Source organism: Loxodonta africana, chromosome 9 (assembly GCF_030014295.1).
Source record: "Loxodonta africana isolate mLoxAfr1 chromosome 9, mLoxAfr1.hap2, whole genome shotgun sequence".
Classification (NCBI taxonomy): domain Eukaryota; kingdom Metazoa; phylum Chordata; class Mammalia; order Proboscidea; family Elephantidae; genus Loxodonta; species Loxodonta africana.
The window spans coordinates 32592634-32611892 of record NC_087350.1 but is presented as its reverse complement, the minus strand read 5'-3'; the positions used below and the strand labels follow the sequence as shown (position 1 = coordinate 32611892).

The following is a 19259-nucleotide window of genomic DNA, read 5'->3' as shown; positions in this document are numbered from 1 at the left end:
AATATTACTCTTTGGATGAAAATACTAGCCAATGCTCCACGGAAGGTGAATTTTCAAACAGAAGACTGATTTGTGGTAGCTGTTACTAGAATAATCTTTCTCCGCACCACTAAGTCCATGACAGAAGGGAACTCTTAAATGGTTATTGGCCATAAAGCCATTGCAATTTGCAGGAGCACAGCTTTTTGAATAGCACATTAAACTGCCTGTGCAAAGATGTTTACCTGTTGCTTTGTGCAATGATGCTTGCCAAGGTAAAAGCTAAATATGTGCTTGCTTTTCCTCCTCGCCCACCAGCCTGGCACCCTGAAACAAATGCTGAAAAGCCTCTACAAACTACCCACCTCAGACTCTGAAGACTCTTCACCAAGCTGATGAGGGCGAGATTGGTTCACCTTCAAGAAACAGAGCATCCTCTAGGCAGGTCAGTCCTAGAGGCCTCCTAGATATCTTCTGGAAGGTTGGCCTTGGCACCTAGATGGCAGTCACAAGGGGTCAGCTCCAGAGCTCCAGTACAACACTAAAAAACAGGTTTTCAAACTTGACTATACATCAGGATCACATGGAGGGCTTACTCATACGCAGATTGCTAGCTTCACTCCCAGAATTTTATTCAGAGGGTGATCATGGAGACTGAGAAGCTGCATTTATAACAAGTTCCCAGGTGGTGCTGATGCTGCTGATGGTGGTCCCATGACCACATTTGGGGACCACTGGTATAAAACATCCAATGCTAGGAATGGAATGATCCCAGAGGTCACTTGCTCCAAACCTTTCATTTTACAGGTGAGGATCAGAAGGCCAAGAAGGAGCATGTTGCTCATGGTCACATACCCAGTACTCAGAGCTTCCCACCACTAAAAAAACAAACTCAGGTGTCCAGAGCCTAAACCCACTGCTCATCTTAGGATTTCAAATTACGGCCACGTGTCAGGTCCTGCTCTTTGAGAAGAACATCAGGAGAGTTCCCATGTTGTTGACGCTCCTATCCGTAACTTCTCCTAAGAAGTACATGTTCCTTCTAATCAGTGACCTCAGAATGGCAGACAGATGTCCTGAGCCCAGACAGGGGGTTGGCAGCATAACAGGAACTAGTTTTTGGAGGTGGGGAAAGGTAGGTAGGGGAAGGGCTACAGACTCACACATGTTTACTTCTGATATTTACATGTTCCTGGGAGCATAGACTTCTTGAGAAAAAAAATGTTGCTGCTGTTATTACCTGCCCTAGGGTCACCTCAACTCATGACGACCTCACGCACAATGGAACTAAACCCTGCCTGGTCTTGCACCATCCCCAAGATAGATTAAGGATCAAACCATTATGATCCATGGGGTTTTCACTGGCTGATTTTCAGAAGCAGACCTCCAGGCCTTTCCTCCTAGTCTGGAAACTCTGCTGAAAAGTGTTCAGCAGCACAGCAACATACATGCCTCCACGGAGAGGTGGTGACTGTGCAGGAGATGCATTGGCCGGGAATCGAACCAGCGTCTCCCATGTGGAAGGCAAGACTTTTACCACTGAACCACCACTGCCCAAAAGAAAAATAGATCCCACTAAAAGGAACTGGGTCATGAAGTAATCAGATTTTTCCTGGCTTTAACTCTCAGCTTTCTAAATCTTATTACTTCTCACCATTCTCTGCTGTTGGTTTCCTTTTTGTTCCACTGTTCCAAGAACATCACTCAGTCTCCTTCACCAGGACCCACTCTATAACGGACTCTTTAAGTCTAAGACGCACCCTCTGAGGGGACAGAAGGTACCAAAGAGATCCGTCTGTTCTATGCCCGGAAGCCTAAGATTGCCAATTATGATCTGATGCAAGATTTTAAAAAGATCACTCTGGATGCTCTTTAGAGAATGGATCAAAGAGGGTCAAATGTGGACAGTGGGAAATTAGGAGAACTTTGCTGAAACACAGGTGAGCAATGAGGCCAAGCCTGGGATGACAGCTGTGGGAATGCAGAAGTCCACAGATTTGTGAAATGTTTTAGAGAAAATCACAGTGGATGGCTATGGGAGTTTCCTGGGATGAAAAGATACATGAAATGAAATGGTCATGACCCTATAAAAGTATGATTTAAAAAAAAAAATTCAAGAAATTAACCACAGCAATATTAAATGTCTTCATATTTAAAGACAACTTCTGCTTTTGCTTCCTTTTCATTTCAAGCCTCGTTCTCTAAAAGCTTATACTGAGACTTTTCTTTGATTTTGCATTTTCCAGTCCATTTAGAAAAGGCTATACTTCTTTCTTCGTCTATGTAAAGTCTCACATTTTTGTTGTAGAGCTTTATCATTTGGCACTGCCCAGCATCTGAGCACTCATCTTTTGGGGAGGAATTCCAAGAAAGGCAGGAGGCAGCCCCTCCACCTTTCCCCTAGGGTGGAAGACTATGGCTGGCAGATTTTTACTTAACAGCCATTTAAAATAAATAGCACTAAGATAATATACAAAAAAAAAAAAAAAAAAGACTCAGCACAGAAAATTAAGTGGGACAAAGAAACTGTCAACAACACATAAAAGACAAAAAGACATCAAAATGACAGCACTAAATTCATACCTATAAATAATTACACTGAATGTAAACAGACTAAATGCACCAATAAAGAGACAGAGAGTTGCAGAATGCATAAAAAACCAGGATATGCCGCCCACAAGAGACACACCCTAGACTTAAAGACACAAACAAATTACAACTTGAAAGATGGAAAAATTTGTATCAAGCAAACAACAATCAAAAAAGAGCAGGAGTAGCAATATTAATCTCTGACAAAATACATTTTAAAGTAAAATTCACCACAAAGGATAAGGAAGGACACTATATAATGATAAAAGGGACAATATACCAGGAGAATATAACCATATTAAATATTTATGCACCCAACAACAGGGGTCCAAAATACATAAAACAAATTCTAACAGCATTGGAAAGAGAGAGAGACAGCTAGCTCCACAATAATAGTAGGAGACTTTAACACACCATTTTTGGTGAACAACAGAACATACAGAAAGAAGTTCAATAAAAACTTGGGAGATCTAAATGCCACAATCAACCAATTTGACCTCATAGACATATACAGAACACTTACCCAACAGCAGCCAAGTATACTTTCTTTTCCAACGCACATGGAACACTGTCCAGAATAGACCACGTACTAGGCCGTAAAGCAAGCCTTAACAGAATCCAAAACATTGAAATATTACAAACCATGTTTTCCAACCATAAAGACATAATAAAAGCATAAATCAATAACAGAAAGAGCAAGGAAAAAAATTAAACACGTGGAAGCTGAACAACACCTTGCTCAAAAACTACTGGGTTACAGGAGAAATTAAGGACAGAATAAAGAAATTCATAGAAGCAAGTGAGAATGAAAACATATTCTGCCAGAACCTTTGGCACACAGCAAAAGCAGTGCTCAGAGGTCAATTTATAGTAATAAATGCACACATCCAAAAAGAAGGGCCAAAATCAAGAAATTAACACAAGAACTCCAACATATAGAAACAAAAGAGCAAAAGAAGCCCTCAGGCACCAGAAGAAAGCAAATAATAAAAATAAGAGCAGAACTAAATGAAATAGAGAATAGAAAAACAATCAAAAGCGTTAACAAGACCAAAAGCTGGTTCTTTGAAAAGATCAATAAAATTGATAAACCATTGGCCAAACTGACAAACAAAAACAGGAGAGGAAGCAAGTAACCCAAATAAGAAATGAGATGGGTGATATCACAACAGGCCCAACTGAAATAAAAAAATCATAACAGAATACTATGAAAAATTGTACTCTAACAAATTTGAAAACCTAGAGGAAATGGACAAATTTCTAGACACACACTACCTGCCTAATCTAACACAAACAGAGGTACAACAACTAAATGAACCTATAACAAAAGAAGAGATTGAAAAGGTAATTAGAAACTCCCAACAACAACAACAACAAAAAGCCCTGGCCCTGATGGCTTCACTGGAGAATTCTACCAAACTTTCAGAGGAGAGTTAACACCACTACTACTAAAGGTATTTCAGGGCACAGAAAAGGATGGAATACTCCCAAACTTATTCTATGATGCCAGCATAACCCTGATACCAAAACCAGGAAAAGACACTACAAAAAAAAGAAAATTACAGACCAATAACCCTCATGAACTTAGATGCAAAAATTCTCAACAAAATTCTAGCCAATAGACTTCAACAACAAATCAAAAAAATAACTCACCATGACCAAGTAGGATTCATACCAGGTATGCAGGAATGGTTCAATATTAGAAACACAATCAGAGTAATCCATCACATAAATAAAACACAAGAAAAGTACCAAATGATCTTATCAATTAATGCTGAAAAGGCATTTGACAAAGTCCAACACCCATTCATGATAAAAACTCTCAGCAAAATAGGAATAGAAGGAAAATTCCTCAACATAATAAAGGGCATTTATACAAAGTCAACAGCCAACATCACCCTAAATGGAGAGAGTCTGAAAGCATTCCCCTTGAGAACGGGAACCAGACAAGGATGCCCTTTATTCTTATTCAACATTGTGTTGGAGATCCTAGCCAAAGCAATTACGCTAGAAAAAGAAACAAAGGGCATCCAAATTGGTAAGGAAGAAGTAAAAGTATCTCTATTTGCAGATAATATGATCTTATACACAGAAAACCCTAAAGGATCCACAAGATAACTACTGGAACTAATAGAAGAGTTCAGCAAAGTATGAGGATAGAAGATAAACATACAAAAATCCGTTGGATTCCTCTACACCAACAAAGAGAACTTTGAAGAAGAAATTACTAAATCAATACCATTTACAATAGCCCCCAAGAAGATAAAATACTTAGGAATAAATCTAACCAGAGACATAAAAGACCTATACAAAGAAAACCACAAGACACTACTGCAAGAGACCTGCTTAAATGGAAAAACATACCTTGCTCATGGATGGGAAGCCTCAACATTGTGAAAATGTCTATTCTACCCAAAGTGATCTACAAACACAATGCAATCGCGATCCAAATTCCAATGGCATTTTTTAATGAGATGGAGAAACAAATCACCAACTTCATACGGAAAGGGAAGAGGCCCCAGACAAGTAAAGCATTACTGAAAAAGAAGAACAAAGTGGGAGGCTCCATACTACCTGATTTTAGAACCTATTATACCACCACAAAAGTCAAAACAGCCTGGGACTGGTACAACAACAGATACATAGACCAATGGGACAGAATTGAGAATCTAGACATAAATTCATCCACTTCTGAGCAGCTGATATTTAACAAAGGCCCAAAGTCCATTAAATGGGGGAAAACACAGTCTCTTTAACAAATTGTGCTGGCATAACCGGATATTTGTCTGCAAAAAAATGAAACAACACCCATACCTCACACCATGCACAAAAACTAACTCAAAATGGATCAAAGACCTTCATATAAAATCTAAAATGATAAAGATCATGGAAGAAAAAATAGAGATGATGCTTGGAGCCCTACATGGCATAAACAGTACATAAAACATTACTAACAATGCACAAACACCAGAAGAGAAACTAGATAAATGGGAGTTCCTAAAAATCAAACACTTATGCTCATCAAAAGACTTCACCAAAAGAGTAAAAAGACAACGTACAGGCTGGGAAAAAAAAATTTTTTTTCGCTGTGACAAATCTGATGAGCGTCTAATCTCTAAAATCTACAAGATACTGCAAAACCTCAACAACAAAAACACAAATAACCCAATTAAAAAATAGGCAAAGAATATTAACAGGCACTTCGCCAAAGAAGACATTTAGGTGGTTAACAGATACATGAGGAAATGCTCACCATCATTAGCCATTAGAGAAAGGCAAACCAAAACTACAATGAGATACCATCTCACTCCAACAAGGCTGGCATTAATCAAAAAAACATAAAATAATAAATGTTGGAGAGGTTGTGGAGAGAACAGAACACCTATACACTGCTGGTGGGATAGTAAAATGGTACAACCACTTTGGAAATCGATTTGGTGCTTCCTTAGAAAGCTAGAAATAGAACTACCATACGATCCAGCAATCCCAGTCCTTGGAATATATCCTAGAGAAATAAGAGCCCTCACACGAATAGATATATGTTCACACGTGTTCGCTGCAGCACTGTTTACAATAGCAAAAGGATGGAAGCAACCAAGGTGCCCATCAATGGATGAATGGATAAACAAATTATGGTATATTGACACAATGGAATACTACGCAATGATAAAGAACAATGAGTCCATGAAACATCTCATAACATAGAGGAATCTGGAAGGCATTATGATGAGTGAAGTTAGTCAGTGGCAAAAGGACAACTGTTGTACAAGACCACTATTATAAGAACTCAAGAAAAGGTTTAAACACAGAAGAAAACGTTCTTTGATGGTTACGAGAGTGGGGAGAGGAAGAGGGGTATTCACTGATTAGATAGTAGACAAGAATTATTTTAGGTGAAGGGATGAAAACACATAATACAGGGGAAGTCAGCCCAACTGGACTAATCCAAAAGCAAAGAAGTTTCTTGAATACAACCAAACACTTCGAGGGATAGAGTAGCAGGGGCAGGGGTCTGGGGCCCATGGTTTCAGGGGACATCTAGGTCAACTGGCATAACAAAATTAATTAAGAAAATGTTCTGCATCCCACACTGGTAAGTGGCGTCTGGCACCTTAAAAGCTAGCGAGCACCTATTTGAGATGCATTAATTGGTCTCAACTCACCTGGAGTAAAGAAGAATGAAGAACACCAAAGACACAAGGAAAATATAAGCCCAAGAGAAAGAACGGGCAAAATAAACCGGAGACTCTATCGGCCTGAGACCGGAAGAACTGGATGGCGCCCGGCTACCACCAATGACTTCCCTGATAGGGAACAAGACAGAGAATCCCTGATGGAGCAGGAGAAAAGTGGGATGCAGAACTCAAATTCCAGTAAAAGACCAGACTTAATGGTCTGAGACTGGAGGGACTCCAGAGGTCGTGGCTCCTGGACTGTCTGTTAGCCCAAAACTAAAACCATTCCGAGAGCCCACTCTTCAGACAAAGATTAGACTAGAATATAAGACATAAAATGATACTGCTGACGAGTGTGCTTCTTAGCTCAAGTAGACTCATGAGGCTATGTGGGCAGCTTCTGTCTGGAGGCGAGATGAGAAGGCAGAGGGGCACAGGAGCTGGTTGAATAGACACGGGAAATACAGGGTGGAGAGAAGGAGTGTGCTGTCACATTGTAGGGAAAGCATCTAGGGTCACATAACAATGTGTGTATAAGTTTCTGTATGAGAAACTAACTTCAATTGTAAACTTTCACTTAAAGCACAATAAAAAAAAAAATAAATAGCACTACAAGCTCTGCACTATTCTAAACAACTTAAAAACAATGACTCGTTTAAGTATCATAATAGTACTCACCCCACACGGCTGTTAGCCCCATTTAGCAGATGAGAAAACTAAGGCACCTACAAGGATACCAGCTGAGGAGTCAAGATTTTAAACACTGGCGGCCTGGCCTTAGAGAACATGCTCCTAACCACCATGCCATGCTTGTTGCCTCTCTCCTTGCTCCATGGCACTTGGGCACAGGCAAGTGACCCAGGTTCAGCCAAAGAGATGGCCTGAGATTTTGAAAAGTGACACAAAGATGGAGGAAATGTCAGAGATGATCTGCAAGGCTGCAGTGTACGAGGTAACTGTCAGAATCCCCTAGCAGTGTCCTCGGCACCGTGTTCCAGTACCAGCATGCACTGTGTTAAGACTCTTGCATCCCGCCCTTTTGCTGAGCCTGCTCTCCAATTTCCATCACTTCTGAGAGTTTCCTGCTTCCCCCTCCAATAAATTCTTCTTCTTAAATGGTCTGCAACCAAGGACCTGGACCAATATACTGACCTATTAATTTAGCTGTCATCAGAAGCTAACTGCTCATAATTGAAAATTAGAGTCTGTGCAGAGGTTCTTGTGGTCCCTTCCACCTTTCGAGTCCCTAGGTGTATGCAGCAGTGGCTGCTCAGCTCACCAGGGATCCCTGCACTCCGGTGACAGCCATGTCTGCAATGTCCCCACGGTCAGAGCTAACTGATCTGGAGAACACCCTGGAACTACACTAGGCTTTATTCTCTCACAGGGATCTGAGAATTGCTCAGAGAGCTCTCCAGCTTGGAAGGGAATGGAGCCAAGTCATGCTGATGGCTGTGTGCTGGAGAAGATGGACAAATGCCAGCGGCTGAAGGCCCCAGAAGTGCCCTGGCTCTTGCTTTTTCCCAGTCTTTTGATTCAGTTCTTCTAATTCCATGAGATGCCCTTGTTAGTCCCTTCCATTGTTGTTTTTGTTAGTTCCATCGAGTCAATTCTGACTCATGGTGACCCCATGTGTGCAGGGTAGAGCTGCTCCATTGGGTTTTCAAGGCTGTGACCTTTTGTAAGCAGATCACCAGACCTGTCTTCTGAGGCACCTCTGGGTGGGTTTAAACTGCCAACCTTTCAGTTAGTAGTCCAGCGCTTAACTATTTGCACCACCGGAGACCCTTCCACTGAAGTCCTCTTTTTGCCTGAATTTCAACCTCTATGTTTAGTAATAGAGTCCCTGAGTGGTACAAACAGTTAACATGCTCACTGCTAACCAAAAGGCTAATGGTTTGAGTCTACCCAGAGGTGACTTGGCATCCTACTTCTGAGGCCTGGCGATCACCCATTGAAGCCCTACGGAGCACAGTTCTACTCTGACACACATGGGGTCGCCATGAGTAGGAACCCACCGGAAGGCAGCTAGTTACTGGTTGGCGTTTATTAACAGCAGCTTTGCTTCACTGGTTCACTGAAAAACCCTCTCTGTCTTCTCCGATCTCGCTGCCTCCCTCTCTGCAGCCCCACACATGGGATTTCTTACAATAAAACATTTTCTTTTGTGGTTCAGATACCATGGGAGAAGAGGAAGCAAACAGTGATACAGACTCAAAAGCATTTTTAAAGAAAACAGCCCTTTTAGGGTTAAGACGTATTTTTACATTGCTCTTTGCCCAAGCTCACTGTTAGATTTTTCCGTCTATATCTGCTTACAGCTTATGACTTTTTAAAGCCTCAAAACTTTCACCTTCCAACTACATGCACTGGAGATTTTGTTCTTCAGGTGCGTAGGTACTATGATTGATTTGAATGAGTGGACTTGATATCTTTGTTTCAAGTAGCTTTATGCATCTTGAAAGAAAAGGTACAATTTTCTACTAAAAAGAACAAGGGCCCCTGAGAGAAATGGCTGATTGTAGAGCTGGGGCAGGATGAGTACAAGATGCACCTGGAACATCTTGGTATGTCAGAAAGTAAAGAAGTACTCAAAAAAAGATGCGGGCATGTCACAGTGACTCAGGAGCCAGCTTAAAGGGGTGCCCACTGCACAGCTTGGGGACAATTTGAGCACCAAAATGATTAACTACAATAACAAAATGAAAACCACTGGGAGGAAAAAATCCAGAAATTCATGAGTCCATATGGATAATAAATATGAACACACATACATACTGTCATGGACTGAATTATGTCCCCCCAAAAATGTGTGTATCAACTTAGTTAGGCCATGATTCCCAGTATTGTGTAGTTGTCCTCCATTTTGTGATTGTAATTTTATGTTGAGAGGATTAGGGTGGGATTGTAACACCACCCTTACTCAGGTCACCTCCCTGATGCAAGGTAAAGGGAGTCTCTCCGGGGTGTGAGGCCTGAATCACCTTTTATCTCGAAAGAGATGAAAGGAAAGGGAAGCCAACAGAGAGCTGGGGATCTCGTACCACCAAGAAAGCAGCACTAGGAGCAGAGCGTGTCCTTTGGACCTGGGGTCCCTGCACCTGAGAAGCTCCTTGACCAGGGGAAGATTGAGGACAAGGACCTTCCCCCACATCCGACAGAGAGAGAAAGCCTTCCCCTGGAGCCAACACCCTGAATTTGGACTGTAACCTACTAGAGTGTGAGAAAATAAATTTCTCTCTGTTAAAGCCATCCACTTGTGGTATTTCTGTTATGGCAGCTCTAGATAACTAAGACATACATGCATACATAGTGGAGAAAGGAAGGTTCTAACAATAGATTGCTGAGTGCCAACTGGTAAATGTGGAGACAATGCTGGAGCAGGAGAACCCTCATTTTGCAGCCATCATGTTATAGATTGGACCAGGCAAGAATCATCAATGGATGCTAAATCTAGAGGGAATTTTGGAGGAGGAGCAGGATGTTTGCATGGACTTAAAAAGTGTCTCCCCACAAATGACTTATTGGTTGCATGGAACAAAAAGATTACATAGGGGATAAAACAGATAACATCTTCACCAAGTGATCCAATCACATCACCAATGTGGGACAGATGGACGTTGTGTGCCTCCAGATGTGATCCCCTGGGAAGGACCCATTATCACCATTCAGTGTTCCCATCAAGAACACATAGTTGGAATCTCTGTAATTATTCATCAGACACCACCAAAACGAAGAACCTTCTATGAGAATGGGGGTAGGAACAGTATTTTTCAAAAATCCAATATAAAAAGGCATAAAGCCTATGGAATGTGCCAGGTTAAAGGAAACTAAAAAAGAATGAGAACTACACGCAATGCCTCATCCTATCCTGGACCCTGTACTGGAGGTGGAGGAAATGCCACTCAGGACATTACCGGGTCAATTTGCAAAACTGGGATACAGATAATAGATTGGACAAAAACATCATACCAAGATTAGATTTACTAACCTACATTTGCACGGAGACAAACATTTACTAGTGGTTACCAGGGGCTGAGGGGAGGAAGAATGGGAGTCACTGCTTAGGGGGTACTGAGTTTCTGTTTGGGGTGATGAAAAACCTTGGGAAATGGATAGTGGTGATTGCAGCACAACATGACGAACGTAATTAATGTCACTGAATTATACACTTACAATGGTTAAAACGGCAAATGTTTTGTTGTATATATTTTAACTCAATGCATTTTTTAAGAAGATTAAAATGACTGAAGTTTCCTAAGTGGACTGTGGTTATTTAAGAGATTATTCCTACTCTAGGAAAAACAGACTCAAGTATTTAAGGGGAAAGATGATGAGGATATATAATTTACCCTCGAACATTTCAGAGAAACTGAAGAAAGCACAGAAATGAGAAAGAAAACGGGGTAAAATGTTAATAATAGGTGGACTGGGAAAAGGATATGCCTGTGTTTTTTGGACTATTCTTATTCTTGCAAATGTTCTGTGGTGGTGGTAGTTGTTATTTGCCTTTGATTTGATTCTGACTCATGGCGACCCCATGTGTGCAGAGGAGAATTGCCCCATAGGGCTTTCAAAGGCTATGTGACCTTTCAGAAGCAGATCGCCAGGCCTGCCTTCCCAGGTGCCTCCAGATGGGTTTGACCCACCAACCCTTCAGCTGACAGTTAAGCGCTTAACCATTTGCGCCACCCAGGGTCTCCTGCAAAAGTTCTATATGTTTGAAATTATTTCCAAATAAAAAGTTTAAATAACTGTTTGGGGGATGAGACTGACTGTAAAGGGGCACAGGGAACTTTTTGGGGTGATGGGATTCATCTCTATCATGATTGTGGTAGTGGAGACACAACAATTCCTGTTTGTCAAAACGCATCAAATTGCACACTTAAAACAGGTGATTTTTATTGTATGTAAATTATGCCTTAAAGCTATTTTACAAAGGGTAAAAGTCCATTCTTTGATAAGATTCTCTATTCATTTAAAAGCAGGAAAAAAAGTGGGAACATGCATTTGTCTCTTGTGGAGGCCCCCAAGGACGACCATATAGCTGGTGAAGTTGGTTTGTTGTAGCTTTCGGTGGGGACCCCTACCAGGCAGGGCGGACATGAAGCCACTGGTAAGCCACTTCATACCCTTTCCTAAAATATGTTTTTGTTAGTCGCCATCGAATCGATTCCAACTCATGGCGACCCCGTGTGTGTCAGAAGAAAACTGCTCCACAGGATTTTCAAGGCTGTGGCCTCCTGGAAGCAGATCACCAGTCCTGTCTTCCAAGGCACCTCTAGGGGTTCGAATCATCAACCTTTCAGCTAGTAGTCAAGAGCCTAACCATTTGCACCACCCAGGGACCCTTTTCTAAAATATGCCATAAATAAATATTTTAATATTAATATCTATTTTAGAAACACAATATTCACAAAAACGGTCAAGATAAAACGCTAAAACTCAAGGAGATGTTGTACCCAAGGGCTTTTCATATTTACCCCAGGCCCTAAGAGCACCTGCTTACTGTCCTCAGCAATTTCCCTGGGTAGGTGGGGAGAAGTTATGCGTGTCCTGTACAAGCTCCCGCCTGGGGACGATCACCAGGGTCCTCCTCTCCCCGTTTTAGGCCTTATTCAGATGATCCCTCCTTCATCCAGTCTTCCTAGAGCAATCACCTTCACACTCTGCCCCTATCGCCTCTTAATCTGTATTAAGCTTTTATGACCATCTTCCTAATGACAGTTATGTGCGAACAAGCCTCCTCCAACACAGCCATTGGAAAGACCACCAGCACTGAGCACTGTGCCTGGCACTTGGAGTCTGTTGGAATGAACTAAGCCATGAAGAAGAGAAGATATTTCCCATTTCACTCCCTTTCCTCTTCACAGAGCAGGAAAATTTTGTCACCTTCTCCTCAGAAGCCCACAATATCTGCGCCATTTTCTCTAACAGACTTCCAGATCGGGAAGCTGATTGTTAGTTCTAAACCGCATCTTTTAGAACCAACACCATAAAACTTTCTGGGACCTACATTTTTCAACTCTTTAGTGTAAGTAGAACGAAAGTCTTTAAAACCCAGTTTATGACTCGGAAAACAATAAGGGAAACTAAAAGCAAGATATTTCTGTTAAAGCACAACTGGGCAATGTATACAAACCACCATGCAACCGAAGGAGTCCCTGGGTGGTGCAAACAGTTAACGCTCTCAGCTGCTAATCAAAGAGTTGGAGGTTCGAGTCCACCCAGAGGTGCCTTGGAAGAAAGGCCTGGAGAACTAATTCCAAAAAAGGAGCCACTGAAAGCCTTATGGAGCACAGTTTTACACTGACACCCATGGGGTCGCCATGAGTTTTCGATTTTGGCCACGCAACCTACAACTGAACTGATCAACTAAAATGACACATCACCAGCAGCTGAAACTGGCAAAAATAGCTGACATTTATTAAGCTCTTACTACCAGATGAAACCCAGAAAAGTTAGTCTACAGCTAGGAAACGGCAGACCAAGGGCTTGAACTCAGGCCTACGAATGTACGTGTTTTAACCTCTAAACCAGCATACTGTTAAATAAAAATTCCTTTCAGAGAGTTCCAATGTGAAGCCTGCACCCAAAATAAAGCCATTGGAGTTGCTGGAGACACTCACCCGGAATAAAGCCAACATTCCACTAAGCTTCATTTAATACTGAAATCAATAAAAGATTATACTTTTCCATTTATTTGCTATTATTCAGACACTTCCTTCCTACAAGAAACAATACTAGTCAGTGTTCTTATCAGAACTTTTTTTCCTCCTACCTTTTTTTTTTATTCAAGGAACTGATAAGGAAGTCATTCTACTAAATTTAGTTGTCTCCTTTATTTCTCCCATCTCCTTCCTATGAGAAGCATCTCACTGAATTCTTGCAATTACTGGTTCTAACCAGACAACGGCTCTTATCTTTCCCCACTGGACACTGACCCATGTTTTTTATTAAGCACAAATAGCTCTACTGAATGAACTCTGGAAACACCTTCCAATGGTTTTGTTGCAAAAGCATGCTTTATTGTGATAGAGTTAGTGGCTTTTCAGGTCATTCCATGCTCCATGCCAAAAAAAAAAAAACCCTTTGGCGTCAAACTGATTCCAACTCATGGCAACCCCATGTGTTACGGGTTACAGAGCAGAACGGCTCAGTAGGGTTTTCTTGGCTGTTATCTTTATGGAAGCAGATTGCCATATCTTTCTTTCACTGTGCCATCAAAGTATTTGCATCACCCAGGGGCCTAACTCCCATTTACAAAGTAAAATTTTCACCTGTCATCTAATCTACCTATTATAGAGATTCAGGTCAATTTTTCACTCAAACTGCAGGACTTCAGACAAAACAACATATGCACTTCCCTGATGCCTCATACTTCTATCTGAATCATTGCTTCTTCCTTTGTCTTGAGAATAAAAAATGGAAGTATGTGCCAGTCCCTTAAAGACTAAAAGAAATCTGGGTTTTACAGGGACTATATCAGCCTGAGACCAGGAGAACTAGATGGTGCCCAGCTACCACCAATGACTGCCCTAACAGGGAACACAACAGAGAATCCCTGATGAAGCAGGAAAACAGCTGGATACAAACGTCAAATTCTTGTAAAAAGACCAGACTTAACGGTCTGACCGAGACTGGAGAGACCCCGGAGGTCACGGTCCCCAGACCCTCTGTTAGCCCAAGACTGCAACCATTCCCAAAGCCAACTCTTCAAACAGGGATTGGACTGGACTATAAAACAGAAAATGATACTGGTGAGGAGTGAGCTTCTTGGCTTAAGATTCATGAGACTACCTGGGCAGCTACTGTCTGGAGATGAGAGGAAAAGGCAGAGGGCGACAGGAGCTGGCTGAATGGACATGGGAAACACAGGGTGGAGAGGAGGAGTGTGCTGTTTCATTAGGGGGAGAGGAGCTAGGAGTACATAGCAAGGTGGGTGTAAGTTTTTGTATGAGAGACTGACTTGATTTGTAGACTTTCACTTAAAGCAACATAAATAAATAAAAGAAATCTGGGGTTTTAAAGTCTATCCTTGGGATTCTGGATAGCTCTAAGTGGTTTGGAAACTTTCTAGCACGATAGTTGTCATAGAGATAGACGACAAGCTAGTCAGAGATGAGCAGAAACAAAATGAGGGTCCTGGGGTGGAAGGGGTAGAAAAAAGTCAAAATCCTATGGGCTATGTAGAAAGATTTTGACAGCTGACATCCTGGTGCTGAGGAAGGAAAAGATAAATATCCCACAAAAAGTCAGTGGATTGAAGAGGATTCTAGAAAGTAGAGGAGGTAGGATCCTTGCTCTATAGTATAAATTGGGCAAACCTTTAACTGTTAGATGTTTTTTAAAGTGGATGTCCTACCTAGTTCTTCCCAGAGACCAGAAAATCCTGCTTAACAAGAAGCAACCGCAGCTGGGGCAGCTGAGTTTGACCCACAGGAAGGAGTCAAGCCAGGCAATGGAGATTTGGGTCAGCTGAAAACAGAGGGACTTCACCAAAGGGAGCCTCGGGAGTCGGGTGAGGAGGTCACAGAGTCAGGAGAGTGGTTAACGGCCTGGGCTTCACCCCCACGTCTGACCTGGTATCTGCCCTGCCTGTTCTCCATCAGGGCAAGTCCACCTCTTTTCCATGCCTCCATTTTTAACTCTGTAAAATGGGGGCACTACCAATGGCATCAAGGAGCTCTGGTGATACACTGGTTAAGCATTTGGCTGCTAAAAGAAAGACGGGCGGTTCAAACCCACCCAGTGGCTCCACCGGAGAAAGACGTGGCGATCTGTCCCGCTGGGGCAGCTCCACTCTGTCACATGGGGTCATTATAAGTTGAAATCGACTTGGGGGCACACAACAACAACACAAACCTAGGGCATCACAGAGTGTGATGTCTCTAAGAAGTCAGCACAGTTCGGCAGAGTGATACCCAGTCAAAAGTACTTCATTTAAGACCGAGAGATTAGGGGACGGTGCTGGAACTGAGCCCAAGGTGTGAATCAGGCGACTTCCACTACCACCCCCAAATCCAAGTTGGGGTTCTGCAGAAGTTGTGTGTGCTTGGGGGTGGAGGGGCGCCTTCGAAACTTGCCCGGCAGGATGTGAAAGGAGAGGCGCTGAAGCCCCCAAGGTGCTGGCATCCGCGAATCCCTGGAGAGGAGGAGGAAGCGGCGCAGCGCCCTCTTGGCCCCAGGAGCTGCGGGGGTCTCGGCAAGGGAAGGGCCGAGAGGGGACTGCCCGGGCGCAGGGGTCGGGGACACGCAGCCACTCACCAAGCAGCAACAGCTTGAGCTCGCGGCGAGCGTCCTTCTTGTCACGACGAAGCTGCCGCTCGATCTCAGCGCTGATGCGCTGCGACTCCTTCTCCTCCGCCGACAGGCAACAGCAACTGGCCATGGTGCGCTCAGCACCCGACGGGGCGACGCGGCCAGGAGCGCCTGGATCCTTCGTCCGGCCCCTCGCCCAGCCGATTCGTGACTGGAACCGGGTTTTGAGAAAGACGCAGGGCAACTTTAGTTTCGGAGTAAAAGACCTGGACCCCCGGGGTTCAGTCCCTCCTCGAGGGTCGGCTGCGAGGCGGGGGCGAATCCCGAGCGTTGGTGACGCTCGAGTGCACTCTGAATCCGGGCTCACTCACTCGCCTTTCACTCGCTCGGGGGAGGAGGGCGAACCAAGAGGTTGGGAGCTTTGCCCGCCTCCGGAAGACTCACGCGCCGCTTGGCTCAGGAGCCGGACGCCCAGGAAGGGGGCGCCGACCGCGCGTTAAAAGTTGAGGCCTTAGTGCTGGCGGGAGAGTGGGATCTGCTGGCCTGGGGTGTCCCAGGAAGGCGGCGGGCGCAGCGTTAGTTGGAGGCAAAAGACCTAACTGGACGTTGCCTGCAAAGTTCCGAAAACCTCAGCAGTGACCGCAGACTAAGACCGAATGGAAAGGTTCCTGTTGGAGCTTCGGCTCTAAGTGGCAGGAGGAGGCGGGGCGTCTCGAACCTGCAGCCCTGGCGTCTGCCCGAGTTGGCCCTCGGGCTACCCGGAGCCAATAGCGCCTGGGGACGAAAGTGCTGAGAGGTGCAAAGCCAGGGGCCTGGGGTCTCCAAGCACCTCCTCCCAGGCTGCTGCGTCCCGGCGCAGAGAGGGCCGCCTGCCGAGGTTGCTGTAACCAGCTCGCTCTGGCCGCCGGGCTCTTCTCCCTGCCCAAATCCACCTTCCGACAGGTGACTGAGTTTCGCCAACTCCCCAGTCTCAGAGGAGGCGGCCGCGGCCGACGGAAAAGGAGTGGAGAGGAGCCAAAAGTCCGCCGCAGGGCAAATGCGCCAGGGGCGAGGTCGAGGTCTCTATCTAGACCTGAAGTTGAGGTTAAATCTCACCACCACACACCCCACTTTTCTTGACCGGCTCCTTCCGCTTCCCGGACTCCTGAGCCCGGCTTGGCCTTGGACAAAGCCCTTAGTTCAGCTCGGCTGTCTGTCTGGGAGGTGAGGAGGGGCCTACGCCCGGTGGCTGTGCATTCACAGAACAACCGCCGCCGGGTTTCAGTTAAATAAGAGACATGTAAGAGCTGAGAGTGAATATCCTTCCGGCCCCCCCGCCCCCACCAGACACAAGCGGCTTGGCGTGGGGAGGATGGAAAACCGCTGGCTACTTTGCATGCGATGATGGAAAAGACTCCTGCTTTATAGAAAGGGCTGACACTTTCTGAGCAGCAAGCACCTGGCTTGTTCCCTGCCCCAGCCCTGACAGCTACTTTGCAAAGGTGTGTCCGCACAGGCTTTTTGGCTGGCTCCTGCAAGATCGGGATCATGTTTGAGCTGCCTTAATAAAAATTAAAAAGCACTTCTTTCGACTCAAATGACACGACAGAGTGCATATTACAACATCTCATTTTATCTTCTATGCAGATTTTGAGGCAGAACGCAAGGGAACCATAGAAAAAGAGAAGGGGAGGTGGAGGGAGAGCATCCTGTCGTCCACCGCAATGAATGTTCTTTTCCTTCTCTTCGAGTCAGCCTATGCCATGTAAACACTTCGGGGCGTTAGGCCGTTGGCTAACGCTTCCTCTATTAAGAGCAAACTTAAGTGCGTTTCACAAGAGTAAAAAAGTAGCTTATCTTTTAATCAATTTCTAACTGAGGAGCATATTAAGGGGAGAGAGTTGCATATATCATTTATAAAGAACTTTGAATTGTGATGCTATTAAGCTGCAAGGTCTTATTAATACTGTTTATTTTACAGTTTAGGGAATGTAGATGATTCCGGCATTAAAAATGAACGTGCATACGTTCTTACATGTGTGGCTCAGTGTGATATTTTGTTGCAGGCATAAAAAGGTAGTAACAGTGACCCCTACAGGAAAACGCCTGGACATTTCTAATTTGATCCTTGAACATTTAGTCACATTTCTCCCTCAGCCCTTATAAACCAGAAAAAAGCTGCAGTCTAATCGATTCTGACTCATAGTGACTCTATAGCACAGAGTAAAACTGCCCCATAGAGTTTCCAAGGAGCTGCTGGTGGATTCGAACTGCCAACCTTTTGGCTAGCAACCAAGCTCTTAATCACTGAGCTATCAGGACTCCTGAGCTCTTATCGGTTCATTTAAATTTTGAAAATAAGAACTTTCAGCTTCTGTAATGCATCAGAGCTGTTAGTATTTTTAAAATGACTAAAATTAGTGCAAAACTGAACTGGACTCCAAGTTCACTGCAATAATTGACTGGCTAGTGGAAAGTTGCTAGGATTTCAAAAAGATATGAAACATGTTATTTGTGGGAAGGCAAATCTGTGCGATTTTTCTGGGCTGGTCAACTCGACAATATGTATCACAAGCCATAAACATGCCCCTCCCCTTTGATCAAACCAGCAATTCTCCCCTTAAGAAATAATTGGAGAGAAGCCACGTGATTTATGTGCAGAGGTTTTATTTTTCATAACAGCAACAAAAACTCAGAACAACCTAAATGTCCAACAACAGGGAAGAGGATAAATAAATTATGGTGTATTCATATAAGGAAATACTGTGCAGCTATTAAATATGTAAATATGTAACAGATGGGGGCATAATAATTAAATGGGGAAAAAGTTCTCAAATTACTTTGAGCCAAAAAAGCAAGATACAAATGTATAAACAGTATGATCCACATTTTATTATGAGAACACACATATGCATTTTTAAGGCTGAAGAGAGATACATTAGAAAGATCAGTCTCTCTGAGCCATAACTTTTTGGTTGATTTTCATTCTCTGATACAAAAGTATTTGGAGTAACTCGTATGAAGTTAGCTAGATTCCACTGCCCTCAACTGTATTTAACTATTTCCTTGGTGATCCTCATACTTACAAGAAGGTATTAAAAATAATCACAGACCTAAAGTCGTTACAGAGCATTGGCAGCTGGTGAGAACTGTAGAACTGAGACATCACAAGTCCAAGTCAATTATTTTTGTACTTCTATTTTTTATCCATGTCTCTGTTTTCTTTATGTTTAGGATCTGGGGGTGGGGTGAGAAAAAATTCTTGTTATTTATTCT

General features: G+C 43.5%; 1 protein-coding gene across 2 annotated transcripts in view; it reads right to left on the bottom strand.

The window, feature by feature from the left end:
* The window catches only part of GNA14 (G protein subunit alpha 14), a 217136-nt gene extending 199894 nt beyond the window's left edge, over positions 1-17242 (bottom strand). Inside the window, exon 1 of one of the 2 annotated variants that reach the window (XM_003407309.4) lies at positions 16011-17242. In XM_003407309.4, coding sequence (XP_003407357.1) covers positions 16011-16134 — 124 coding nt within the window. In that variant the 5' untranslated portion in view covers positions 16135-17242. Of the gene's footprint in view, positions 1-344; positions 2015-16010 lie in introns of those variants that run through there. The other variant, XM_064291208.1, reaches the window with a different exon arrangement.
* Between the last annotated feature and the right edge of the window lie 2017 nt (positions 17243-19259).